General features: G+C 38.7%; 4 protein-coding genes across 4 annotated transcripts; all 4 read right to left on the bottom strand.

Annotated features, from left to right (window-relative positions):
• Positions 1 to 618: 618 nt before the first annotated feature.
• LOC101298616 lies at positions 619 to 1449 on the bottom strand. Its single transcript, XM_004301985.1, has 2 exons — positions 911 to 1449; positions 619 to 774 (listed from the first exon to the last, which is right to left on the bottom strand). Exons 1-2 carry the CDS (start codon positions 1295 to 1297, stop codon positions 754 to 756), a joined length of 408 nt encoding a protein of 135 aa, XP_004302033.1. The 5' UTR covers positions 1298 to 1449; the 3' UTR covers positions 619 to 753.
• A 1491-nt stretch (positions 1450 to 2940) lies between these two features.
• Positions 2941 to 6552, bottom strand: LOC101298904. Its single transcript, XM_004301986.1, has 3 exons — positions 6496 to 6552; positions 4127 to 4931; positions 2941 to 3327 (listed from the first exon to the last, which is right to left on the bottom strand). Exon 2 carries the CDS (start codon positions 4871 to 4873, stop codon positions 4133 to 4135), a length of 741 nt encoding a protein of 246 aa, XP_004302034.1. The 5' UTR covers positions 4874 to 4931; positions 6496 to 6552; the 3' UTR covers positions 2941 to 3327; positions 4127 to 4132.
• A 1885-nt stretch (positions 6553 to 8437) lies between these two features.
• LOC101299201 lies at positions 8438 to 10329 on the bottom strand. The gene is made up of 2 exons (XM_004301987.1): positions 9366 to 10329; positions 8438 to 9192 (listed from the first exon to the last, which is right to left on the bottom strand). The coding sequence occupies exons 1-2, from the start codon at positions 10278 to 10280 to the stop codon at positions 8554 to 8556; spliced, it is 1554 nt and encodes a 517-aa protein (XP_004302035.1). The 5' UTR covers positions 10281 to 10329; the 3' UTR covers positions 8438 to 8553.
• On the bottom strand, positions 10319 to 13165 carry LOC101308304 (TMV resistance protein N-like). Its single transcript, XM_004304693.1, has 6 exons — positions 13058 to 13165; positions 12421 to 12947; positions 11094 to 12228; positions 10595 to 10987; positions 10399 to 10484; positions 10319 to 10331 (listed from the first exon to the last, which is right to left on the bottom strand). Exons 2-6 carry the CDS (start codon positions 12897 to 12899, stop codon positions 10319 to 10321), a joined length of 2106 nt encoding a protein of 701 aa, XP_004304741.1. The 5' UTR covers positions 12900 to 12947; positions 13058 to 13165.

Genomic DNA, 13165 nt, shown 5'->3' on the forward strand with positions numbered 1-13165 from the left:
CACCTCATCATTGCAGCAGAGGGCTGAAGCTTTAGAAGCGCTGCTTGAGCTTAGTGCAAGATTGTTCCAAGATGGAAAATATCAAGAACTTGAGGTGGTGCTTAAGCCTTTTGGGCCTGGGAATGTGTGTCCTAGGGAAACTGCTATTTGGTTGACCAAGATCATTAAGGAAAATACTAATGTCAAGTAAATAGACCAGGAGGGTTTTTAGTTTAATTTCCAAAGAGCTGCTTCCACTTGTATCTTACTCTAAATAGGTTTTCATTTTTAATATCTCCCCTATGTATTATGAGGTTTCATTAATCAAGGCTTCAGGGCAGCCGCACCGGCCCTTGCTTCAAAAAAAAAAAAGGCTTTCATTTTTATAAGACTATCAAGAGAGGTATTTAGTTAGATACTGAGTTCTGTAACTTGTATGGTGAAAATGCACTAAAATGTTTCCAAACTTTCAAATCTCTTGCATTTACTTCTTATTATGAGATCCGAAGTAATTTAACCGTAGAAGGTAAACACAGAGAATTGCAAGTATTAAGTGCTTGCATCATGTTCCAATTAAAAGTTCAAAAGAAGGTAACTTCAGATAAGTATTGTCAAATGGCATTGAAATTGATATCATAAACAAGTACAATTAGTAATTAATTAGTATAGTGTATACTTCACTGAACTTTTACTATTACTGATTACAAGAGAATTTGATCTTCAGCATCGAATCCGTTTACCTTTCCCAACTCAATATCGATGTGCGAGGAGCTATTAGTACAATATCACATGGGGCTGCAATCACACAATGAATTGCAATTAGACAATTATGAGACAAGGCCAGCAAATATTTGTGTATATCAACCTGCAAAATTCATCTGAGTTTGGTTCGAAAAAAAAAAAAAAAATCATCTGAGTTAAACAATTTTACCTCTGAAGCTAGAGATTCAGTATACTGGGAATGACTTGGATTAATGTAATCATACTTGTTATCCTCAAACAATCTTCTTGGTCTATAGAGCTTACCAAACAGATCATGGTTTTTCTGATCATTGGTTTTGAACTGTGAAGACGAACGTCTCAGAAACTGTTCATCTGTTGAATCTACTAGTTCTGTGTGCTTGCTTTTATAGTTGTTGCTCCCATCAGGTCGTTGCTTAGGTTCACTTTGTGACCTGACTTTTTTGGCCCTTGAAGATTGTGTGTTGGCCATGTAACTAGGCATGAATGAGTAGTCATAATATGTAGGCTCAACTAAAGAATCATGCTGTTGAAAAGGGATGTAGGATCTTGTTGGCTTTTGTTTGGGTGAAGGCATTTGGGGACTAGTTTCTGGTGTTATTAACAATGTTTCATTGTATTTGTGCCGGTTGGAGATGGACAGACGATGGGAAGAAAATGATGTGTAGCTATGATCAATCCTCTGATGAGTCTGATCAGTTTGTGAATGATTCAGGTAGCCGCTTGTACTCTTCGAAACTATTTGTGATTCATTGGAAGTCGTATAAATTTTCTTCTGCAATAAAGAAGGGCAAACATGAATCCAATCAACTAAGATAGAAAAGCTTTCTAGTTTGATAAGAAAATAGTAGGGGAACTAGGTACAATAACTTGAATTTTGTTGTTCTTGAACATGAGGAGCTCAGCACAAGTAACAATGATTGTATAGCTCAATTGAGTTTGTGTGGTATTGAAATGAACAATCTTAAATTATAGAAAATCAAAATTATGAGATCATTTTCCATATATGTTAATAACTAGCACAAAAATTTCAGATTGAAGGAGGAAAGACTAATTACCCTATGAACATCATTGGCATGAGGGGAACCTCTTTTAATGGATGACTGCTTTTTATTATCAACCTGTGCAGCTGCCTCTGCCATCTGAATTCTCTGAACTCGAGCTCGAACCTGGATAGCCAACAAAGCATGCATGCGCCTCATAGTAGCATTAGTTTGTTTCCTCACAAAGTGACCTCTTATGAGCGCTTGTAACTTCACTAGACTTTTCAAGGCATGTAAAGCTTTCCTTGCCTGAAAACAAAGTAATCTAAGTAACGAGCGTGGTAGATTTAAATTGTCGGAATCATAATAGTTTCGGATGCAAATTTGTACCAAATGAGCACGAAAGGCGGCTTGTATCCTTGTAGCAGCAGCATTCTCAGCCTGTATTGTCACCCATATGGCATGATTCTGCTGAGGCTTCAATGCCAGTTTAGCGGTGTCAATCGAATCAACAGATTTCGAAACCCTGTGAGATGATCTTCCGAAGCTCCATCTTCGCTTAACTTTTGGAGACCCCGGGCGGCTTGGTTTGGGGGTAGAAGACGCACATTTCTCAGTCAAAAGAGCTTCCTTCTTCTTCTCCTGCTTTCCTATCAGAAAGTTCAGAATCCATTTGCTTGCCTTCCCCATCTTTTTTAGTACCTCAATCAAAGTGTCATTCTAAGCTGATAATGGTGAGGGATAGTGACTTATATAGTTGTATTCATACAGAAAGTTCAAACTTTATATACAGAAATATGATGACCTGATTGGTAGTATATGGTCGAATCTCTTCGTTGACTTTAGCATACCACTAAATCTATAACACATCAAAATATAGTTTAGTATGCATGGCTGTTTCTGTGGAGTAGTTTTCAGGTCTGGTCATCTAGTTCCTTATTTTAAAGACTAGTGCCTGCAGAGGCTTCCCTGCTTAAGCCATTTGGTACATTCATAACTCCTCGTACAAGTCACAGTTCATAAAAGAGGAAAATTACAATATTCTTCCCCCTTCTGTACTCGGCAATCAAATTCATGTCCCTATGTCATTGATCATCCCACTACTGCCCAATTGTTCTTACTAGCCTCACCAATGCTATTAGACTAACCCTTGCTTTTCAGCTCTAAACCTTTGAAAAATAACAAGATCCATTGCAGGCTTGGGGCAGACCAGTTATCATTAGTAGGGTTAAAGAATAAATGTTTACAATTTGTATCACTACTATTGCAAATCCCTGTTAACAATCATCAACATACAATAAGATTTAAACGTTCACATCAAGTTCAATTAGTAAGGCTTCAAAGAACATCATATAGAATTCAAATTTGATAAGGAAACCAAAGTTACTCTAAAACCTTGCAAACACGTAAATTCAACAGATTTGGTCACACAAATTTTAGCCCACATGGAATTATCAAAAGCATGCAGGCATATTATTAACTAAAACACAAGGACTAGATCTAATTCAGCAACTCTTTTCATCACTTTGGCGTGAATGTGCGACTTCCTGAAGTCAAGTTTCAACTTCAGTAATAGATAGGTTCCAACAACCAAATAAGTCCTAACATGCAAGCATAACTCTACCTGCATAAGAATCATGAAGGACAATATTAAGATACAGCAAAATAAGCTGATCAGAGCCTATGAATCTAGTTAATCTACTACACGCTGCATGATTTTATTTCTGTGAAGGAGCTTGAGTACTATGATAGGCATCATAATAACAAACCCAAGTAGAGCTTTTTGTGTCATCAAGCCCCAATCACTCAACAGACAGTATGAAACCAAACAGGAAAAAGAAAACAAAATGCAATTCAAATTGCACAATGCGTTCTCAAAGAAAATGACTACAAATACTATCAATTCCTTTGTGCAAATCAGAAAAGAGTTGACATGCAATACAATTTTATCTGTGGCTTTCCTAGACAACATCTAACTTCAAGATAGTATGCTACAGATCCTGTTGACTAGCAGAAATGAGTACCTTCAGGGATAACATAATATCATCAGCACTGCTCATTTCATAAGATAATTGCACCTTAATAGTCTAAAAAAGGGGAAGTTCTAACATAAAAAATTCAACTTATTCCAGAGATCCATTTTCTCTCGGTTCTAAAATGGGGAAGTTTTACAAAAGTATAGATAACAATTCACGAGCAAGTGTTCTTAGAGAATTGTGCGACTATTGATTCTACAAAACTGTGGATAACAATCCAGGAGGTCATTTAAATCCCTGAGTCATTATAAAAAAAATGCAGCATAACACTTAAATAAAATGTTGTGCAACCTTTAAAACTGAGTAAAAGCTCGACCTTCTTCTGAAGTATTCTAAACAGTTCGAATAACGTTTAATATAAAAAAGCAAAAAGACGGGAGATTCAACCTCTGGTTATCTGAGCTTCCCCTTCTCACTGCTCCTCCGTGCAGCTTCCTTAACCTTCTCAATGTAGCCTTCAATTGGAGGAGTCAGAGTTGCCATGAACCGATCTGTAGGGAATGGTGTCATGTCTGGCACCAATGCTGCTGCTTTCAAATGTTCAGGCAATGCCTCAATAGCCTCCTTCTTCAAACGCAAAAGTGTTGACTCTGCTGCTTGCCTTGCCCGGTGACGCCTCATCAACACCCTGCTATACTCCTTAGCAAGCCGCTGGCCATCTTCAGCAGTCAATTCATATTTTGGTAACTTCTCCTCATCAACCAAACCTAGTGATATCAAATCCAAACCAGGAGGTCCAATAACTGTTGGTTTTTCCGAGATCTGAAATTCTGGCTTATTCTTTTTCTTCATATCAATTTCTCGCTGTCGATCTTTGCTAATAAGTCCCAACTTCGCTCGCTCGGCTTCACGTTGTCTCTCCTTCTCCGTCAGGTACCTGACAGGTGTAGGTGCACTTAAGCATTGCTCATAAAACTTTTCTCTTTCAGCATATCTTTTCCCTCCTGCACCTTTAGGAGCAGCATCTGCAGAACCCTTTTTCGTAGTTATCTTTGAGCGCTTCAGCGGGGCTGCAGTTTTCACCTTCGCCTTGCCCTTTGAAGTCCCACTCACAGAGCACCTCTGAAGGAAGTGGTGGCTAGAAGAAGACTCAAGCAAAGATATTAGGGGCTTAATCTTTAAGATTCGTATCATTTTCTAAATCCCACCAAGCTCTTTCAGCACAATATATCAACGTCTTGTTTCTTACTGCCTGCATTACAACAAAGTAAGAAATCACTATTCACTTCATCCACCACTCAAATGCAAAACCCAAATCACACCCACAACTTCAAATACTACACTGCCAAAAGTTCACAAGATATGAAAAACTTCAGACTGGTTGCACAATGAAGTGTCCATAACATAATCGAAACTCAGAAGCTTGCAATCAGCAATAGCCTCACAAAACCCATTACACCGATTCCCAAAGCAATGCCATATCTAAAGTTTCAAACTTCAACAACCAAATACAGCTATAAGCATCATATTTTAGCAATCAGGGAAACATAAAGGTGAAGACTAATCTTACTCTTTCCCACTGTTCACAGCGTTACCCATAACTACAACCATGAAGTTTAACCTTTTCGGATAAAAGATCCAACATCTACCAAATCACAATTACAATATGGAATTCAAATTACACAGACAGACAAAGAAAATCGATGAACAATACAATAAAGACTTAACCTTTAGCACTAAACCCACTAAACTAAACCCAGTATTCATCAATGCTTTAAAAGGCTAAGGCGCAGCCAAGGCATTCTAGGTAGAGCCTCAACAAGGCGGTCGCCTTGAGGCGTAAGGTGTAAGCCTTTTGTTAAATGAGTTGGATTCATCTAATACTTACTCTTATATATAGAAACATGTATTGTGACCAAAACAAGCATATTATAAATAGTAATCCTTTCATAATAAGTACTAAAACCATGCAATTCAACCAAATCACCAAACATACATAACAAATCCAAGGATTTAAACTTGACAGATCAAAGTACTAGCAGAGCTGTATATATATCTCTAAGGAGAATTTGCATGTATACAACACCCATCTACCATTTACTAATATGTCTAGGAAAGAGCCGAAGGACTTCACAAACTGTAATCCTACAATATTAGAGGTAATCCAATAGAGAACTCCGATAAATTAGTTTCTTCATAGTTTATGATATTATGAACTCAGTACCACCTAATTCCCACATATTTCCGGAGGCTCCTCTTCCATGATTTCCACATAATTCTACCTAAAAAGCATAGATATACTTCCAAATCGAAATTGAAAAGGGTTTTGAAGATTGATTACTCGGATTGAAATCCCTGGCTCCCTCCAACACAAAAAGAAAAGGATTCGTTTAAATCAAAGAACATGAAAGTGATGAGACCCATTTAGCACAGCAGGAATTTAAGCAAATTTGAGTTGAAATACCTTTAATTAGGAAAAAGAAATGGCGAGAGAACGACGAGGAGGAGAAGAGTCCGCGAAGAGGAGGAGGAGACTGAATGCTAAATGACTCAAAATACTGGCTCTAATAGCGACCTAGTTTATTCTTCACCGGAACGACGCCGTCTTGGCGTTAAAAAATAAAAAATAAAAAATTTGCTGGGTATTCATATCAACAAGATAAACCCTTTTCGATAAACCCTACTCCATTTTTGCGTTCCATAGATTTTCCCAGAGAAACAAATCGGTAAAACAAATTTTGATAAACAAAAAGATAGAGAAACAAAACAAACCCAAGTGAAAAGTTGATAAAGATATAAGCAGAGAAAGAGGGTACCTGTCAGTATTGGTATTGGCTTAGCAGAAATGGCACTACGCTCATCAGAGGAAGGAGAAAGGGACTGAGAGACTAGTAGCCAGAGAGAGTTGGGAGAGAAGAGAAAAGGGTTTTGGACCAGTTTAATGGTCTTGGGCTCTCTCTGTGTTATGGGCTTGGGTTTTTACAATTCTGAGGTTAGCCCGTCAGGGTTTAAGCTATGTTTATTTGCTACGGTGCCAACAATAAACTCGCTCCTATAGTGTCATTTGCTTAAGCATTTTCAGGTTTCTCCGGTTTGATTAGCCCACACGATTGGTGCATCTTTTGGTGAAGATAATAAGCAATGGAGACTGATAAGAAAGAAGTGGATGTCTTGATCCCTGTGGTGGTGGCCGTTGTTTCGGATTCTCCACCTTCGAATGAGCTTGGACTTGTAGAGAGGAAGAGATAATTCCAATGAAGAGGTTGAAGATGGATTGGGATACATATGTTCCTTTGGACGAGAGAGTAGACAAAGAAGGTCCTGAAATCTTTGTCTTGAGCTGCAAGCAAAGAAGGGCTGCTCTCAAACACAGAAATGTCAGGGGAAACAGTGACCTAGCGAAGTTTGAATATGCCGTGCCTTATTTAAATCCGGCGGCGCAAGTAATGTGTCATGAACTTCAAGTCCATGAGGAGGAGGAGTATTTTAGTGCTAATGGTGATGAGCTGGAGGAGATGTACTTCAGTGGGTGAGGATGAGAATGAGGTGATGAAAGAAGATGATGAGAAGAAAGTGAAGGTTGAAGAAGAAGCAAAGGGAGAAAGTATCGATCTTCGAGTTAGGGAAGGCGGCCGGAGAAGAAGTGTGGAGGATCTGATGAAGATGAAGGTTTACAAGTTTTATCCAGTACAAACACCGGATTCACCTGGGACCAATGTTTTAAAAGGCTAAGGCGTAGCCGAGGCAATGGAGCGAGAGCCTCACCAATGCGCTTACCTTGAGGCGTAAGCCTTTTAGAAAAAAAAAAAAAACTTGCATTAATCACTAGAACTCATTGTGCTGCCTGCAACAATGAGTAAACCAACAACAATCTATAACACACCAACAATCTGTAACACATTCATAATTCTCAGTCTTAAGAGGCAAAAAGACAGTTAAGTTAAGAGCAAAGCACCATCAAGGGAAGGAAGTCAAAAACAATAATGTAAGATCAATTAAGCATCTTGTTATGCACAGAACTACTGAACCATCACAGTCTCTTCCATCATAAAAAAGCTCATAAAACCAACCAGATGGTTGATCACTCTATCACAATGAACCACACACACAGCTCAAGCATTCATCCTTCTCATTCTCGATTGTAAAATGCAGTAACTGTGTACAATTAAGAAAACACAATTCACAACAGTCCAATTGAATAGGAAGATGTGCGTACCTCAAATCAATGGTGAGTTGGTGACCGATTACTCTCGGCTTGGAGGGTGCGGCCGCAATGCGAGGCTTAGGGAGAGGAAGAGGTTTGAGGCGATTGAGTTGCAGAAGACAGCGACGAGGCGGTGGTCGACTGGTCGGAATCCTGGTGGTGGTCGATCGGGAGAGGGAGAGGGAGAGGGAGGCGCACGACCCCTAGCCTTTATTCAGTAATACACTAAAACCCAAAACGAGTTAAAACGACCCCGTTTCCTTCCATAAAACTAGGCGCATACGGGTGATTTATTGGTCCATGTATAAATAAAACGTATGTTTGTTGTAGGTATAAACCGTATTTGCTTGATTTTTTACTTTGCTGTGCTACATCAAATTCATTTATAAGAGAAATGTTTAAGATCGATCACCTGAGTGAAATGAAATGCTTTTATTCTGCCTTGTCCGGACATATATAATTAAGACACTGATTAAGAGTCAATCTACTGAGAGACAGCTGATTACTTCATAACGAAATTCAAGTCCTACTGTTCTAGGACATACATCTGTATGGAAGTGCAAAACAGAACAATTATTGTTATATTACTGAATGTAGAAATGTAGTTGTTATAATTTTTACATTCCATTATACCTTTGTGAAATAACGAACATCATTGAAAGAAAGCTCTCTAATTAGGAAGTTCACTTTCACTGTATTCATACTCACTAGAAGTTTCACTTTCACTAGATTCATACTCACTAGAATTTTCATTTTCACTGAATTCAGACTCACTTGAAGTTTCACTTTCACTAGATTCAGGCTCACCGGAAGTTCCAATTCCACTGGTAGCTTGTTCTGTATCAATGACTTCAAATTTCAGTAAATCATGATCCTGGCCTTGGGCATACAAAAAGCACACACCACACCTTTTCACCTCAATGAACTGGCCATCAAGTTTAGCAGAAAACTCAAAAGAAACTTCGGTGGCCAATTTCACTATATCTGGAAGTGAAAGGGATTTGTACACCACTAATAGGTGATCTGAACGTTCATCATCAAGCCTGGCTTTATGGGAATGATTATGAAATAGAGTAAGTTGATGGAGTGGCTTGCTATTGGTTGTGAGATTGCACTCGCATTGAATTCTGACAGAACGTGCTGTATAGAATGGCAAAACAGCCGACAGAGAAAATCCCAAGAAGCTTTCATCAAACCAATGCTGAGGAAGCTTGGTTTTTAAGGAAGATCCCTCCTTTTCACAGCTGAACCACTTTGGAATCTCAGTTCCCGGACATATTAGAGTAACGATACCAGAGTACAGATGATCCTGTTCAATGTATAGAGTTATAGACATGGTTATCTAACTCTTCAAGGCTTTTGGTTCATAAGAAAGCACAGGAATTTACTCCAATTGATTATAAGTGACGATGCTTTTAGAAAAAGAATAAGATATAATAGTGAGACTGCGTGTGTGTATCTGTGAGAGATAAAGAGACATACATTTGCCATTCGTGCAATTCTGAGCCGTGCATCATCCATCATGTTGCTTCTTGTATTCTCATCTAGATTTATAGAACCACAAAATGAATGCCTCTGATTCAAATATTGTGTATGTGCAGCCATTGGATATGACACCGTCTTCAGTGTCAGGCAGGCATTTGCCACCAAAGTTGGAAGACATGGGAGCTGTGGCAAAGACTGAAGGCGCTTGCAGTTACTAATGTTCAGATACTTGAGCCCAGACGCTTGCTTGATTGTTGGATTGATCGTCTGAATCATGGTTCCACTTAGATTTAGCCTTTGCAATGAGGTTAAGCTGGTGAGGCCATCAGGGATTTCTTCTAACAATTGACAATCACTGAGGTCTACAGATATCAAAGGGCACAAAATCACTGACACAGGAGGCAATCTTTTCAGTTTCAAGCAGCCTGTAACTGCGAAATGCTCAAGAACGTTCAAATTGTAGACGCTGTTGGGGACAAACTCAAGGCTTGCACATGAAGATATCTCTAGTGCTTTAAGCCCAACAAAATTTTTAATTGACGAGGGTACCTCTACAATATCTTTATCATGTAAACGAAGGAACTCAAGAAATCCCATTTCCTCCAAGATGTCCGGGAACTTTTTGATTCTAAAGGGTCCAGAGAGATCAAGTTCCTTCAGAGATTTTAACTCATAGATGCTGGCTGGGAGCCTCACAGGCTGTTCGCTATCTTGCAGTACAACTGAAATGATCTGGCCAATACACTGAAGGAGTTTGAGGCATTTGAGCTTCCTAGGGCTTCTGCGAATATGCTCAATGCTTGCACGGCTAGAGAGATTCAGTTTAGCAAGTTTTTTGAGAGACCAAATTGATGAAGGCAATTCTTCAGCTGCAGTTCCACTGAAACCCAAGTATTTCATCTTGCTTGGCATCTCTGGAAGAGTTCTAATATTCGGGCACTTGCTCAGATTCAGATAAGTAAGCTTGGAACAATTTTGAAAATAAGAAGGAACTTGAACCAAACTTCTACAGCCTTTAAAATCCATATACTCTATATCTAAACTCTTTGACATATCTGGAACTTCAACAAGCTCCACCGAGTATCTAAGATCAATCCTTGTTAAGTGTTGAGGATTCTGTAACAAATATAAGTGGCAACAATAAGTTGGCTTGTACATAACATGTAAGTACATTACCTTTTCCACTCTAAAAAAAAATTCAATACATACAAGAGCCTAAGCATTACCTGGCCTTTATTCCAAAGTTTCTGGAGTTTGCTTAAGCGCATACTAAGCTCGACAAGATTTTTTGGGGAAAACTTTGATGGCAAGGATTTCCAAGGGTATGCATCCCAATGGAGATATCTAAGGGAATCAGGAAGAAACTCCAGATATGCTTTGTCATTCAAATGGATGGCTGCAAATTCAACCTTAAGGAATGTTAGATTATGCATTCCTGTGAAGGCTTGAGGAGTCAACTTTATGTTATGATTGTGTATGAAGTCTTGATCAGTCAACAAGGCTTTATACTTTTCTAAGAAATCTTGATTTGTATGGCTCCCTGTCAATATCTGAGAAGCCAACGAGGCTGAATCATCCAAAATTCTGCATAAGGCTATACTTCTAACTCTTCCAGTTCCCTGACAATCAAGACCATGATTATACCATAAAAATAAAAAATGTCAATAAAACTCGTTTCGCAGGAATTAGATTAAAAAGAGATCGATAAATGCATAAGGCTCTTACTGTATTTCTTTCAAGTACATGACAGACATCCTTTCGAGTATACAACCTCCTCTGCCCTCCAGGCTCTTTTGTTCCTTGTTCGCGGACAATCTCCCAACCCATTTCTTGTATCACATCATGCATCCAAAGAGTTTTGCCTTTGATGGATATGAGAGACATATCTATGAGAATATTGATTCCACTATCTGCAAACAAACCACATGCATCCAATGCCCTTTTTGCAGAACGCACTCCCTCCCCTTTATGGAAACAGACAATATCAAGAAATACTTCCCTCTCATTTTCTTCTAATACATCATAACTGACTCGATATACATTGTGAAGATCTTTGTTGGGAAACTTTTTCATTTTATTCCATAATTCTTCCAGTTCTTCTTTCCTCTTGCATCTAAGAAATAAGGGATGCCAAATTTTAAGGGCTAATGGAATGCCAGCAGCAGAATCTACCACCTTTTTTAAAAATTCTGGAGAATAGACATCTCTGGACTCTCTGGGAGCATTCGAATAGAAGAGCTGAAGAGACTCATCACCATTTAATTCCTCAATCTTGTATATCTTAACATCATGGTCAGTTCCTTTCCTCACTACTTGCATCTCCCTAACTCGTTGCCTATCTCGAGTTGTTATAATGATTCTACTTCCTGGACCAAATGGAACTTGATCTCCGGCTAAAAATTCTAATTGGACCGAATCATTCACATCATCAAGAACAACAAGGACTTTTGTACACTGGAGCCTCTCTTTATAATAACTGTCTATAGTCTGACTTTCCATAGGTGGTGTTTCTTCCCCTAATAATTTGCGAAGAAGTTTATCTCGCAAACGATACAATTGAGGAGAGACAACTCCTTTGGCCTGTGATTTTTCCCTAACATTTGCAAGAAAACAGGCACCTTCGAATTGAGAATAGAGTCTGTGAAATACAGCATCAGCAAGGGTGGTCTTGCCAATACCACCCATCCCCCAAATGACTACAAAGCGAATGCGACAATCTTCTGGGATAATGTCTAATTCCTGCACAACTTGCTGAATCCGACTTTCAATGCCAACCAAGCCTGTCAAATCTCTTGAGGATCCACGATTCAATTTTTTGGAAATATCTATGACGACTTGCTCAACTAAATCAGAATCATCCCTAGCACATATGATACATATAATTATAATTAACAGTTAGTCATACAATTGATTAGTCTGAATTTCTTTAGGAAAAATCAGACTTTCAGTTTTTAGCTATTGGAAATGGATCAGTAAATACATCATGACAGATACCGATCAATTCTGACATTGATCAGCTAGTCATACAATCGATTGACTAAAACGTTATTACCTGACATTGCTTGAAGTTGAATCAAACCCGGATAGATTTGCTGCTTTTGTCAAAGCTGCCCTCCACTTGAGAACCTGACTGTCCTCGAATCTTTCCTCATGTTTGGCAAACACAGTGGCATAATCTCCAGTTTGGTGCCGGACATGTGATGGATTCATTTCATGAAAAATAGGTATGGCAAGCCCTTCATATCTTTCCTTGCGTTCCATTATATAAGCAAGTTCGTCCAAGCACCATGGAGAAGATGCATAGTCTTGTGAGAAAATGATCACACAGATCTTTGATTTCTTGATTGCTGTTCGTAGAGATTTTTTGATTTCATCTCCCCTCTCCAGTCTGTAATCTATGTATGTGTCGATTTTATGTCGCTTTAAAGCAGCAAGGAGATGGCTGGTAAAATTCTTTCGTGTATCCGTGCCTCTAAAACTAATAAACACATCATAATGTTTTTTCAGCTGAATAGCAGAAGAGGAAGCCATACTGCAGAAATCTGCAAAGGCTGTCTTGACTCTTGAGAGCAAAAATCTCTGCACAATGGTGACAATCCGAGAATACATAAAGATGACAGAGTGGTTAGAAAGAAACAAATCCGATACAAAATAAGAAGAAGCAAATAAGCTAGATGATGAACACTTACGGGGAGATGATGGTGATCTTATCAGGTATGGCGTTATGATCTTTCTGTAATTCAAACTATAGAAAAACTGAGGAGTAAAGATGGTGGAAAGAGGAATCTGAAATTCTG

Source organism: Fragaria vesca, linkage group LG6 (genome assembly GCF_000184155.1).
Source record: "Fragaria vesca subsp. vesca linkage group LG6, FraVesHawaii_1.0, whole genome shotgun sequence".
NCBI lineage: Eukaryota > Viridiplantae > Streptophyta > Magnoliopsida > Rosales > Rosaceae > Fragaria > Fragaria vesca.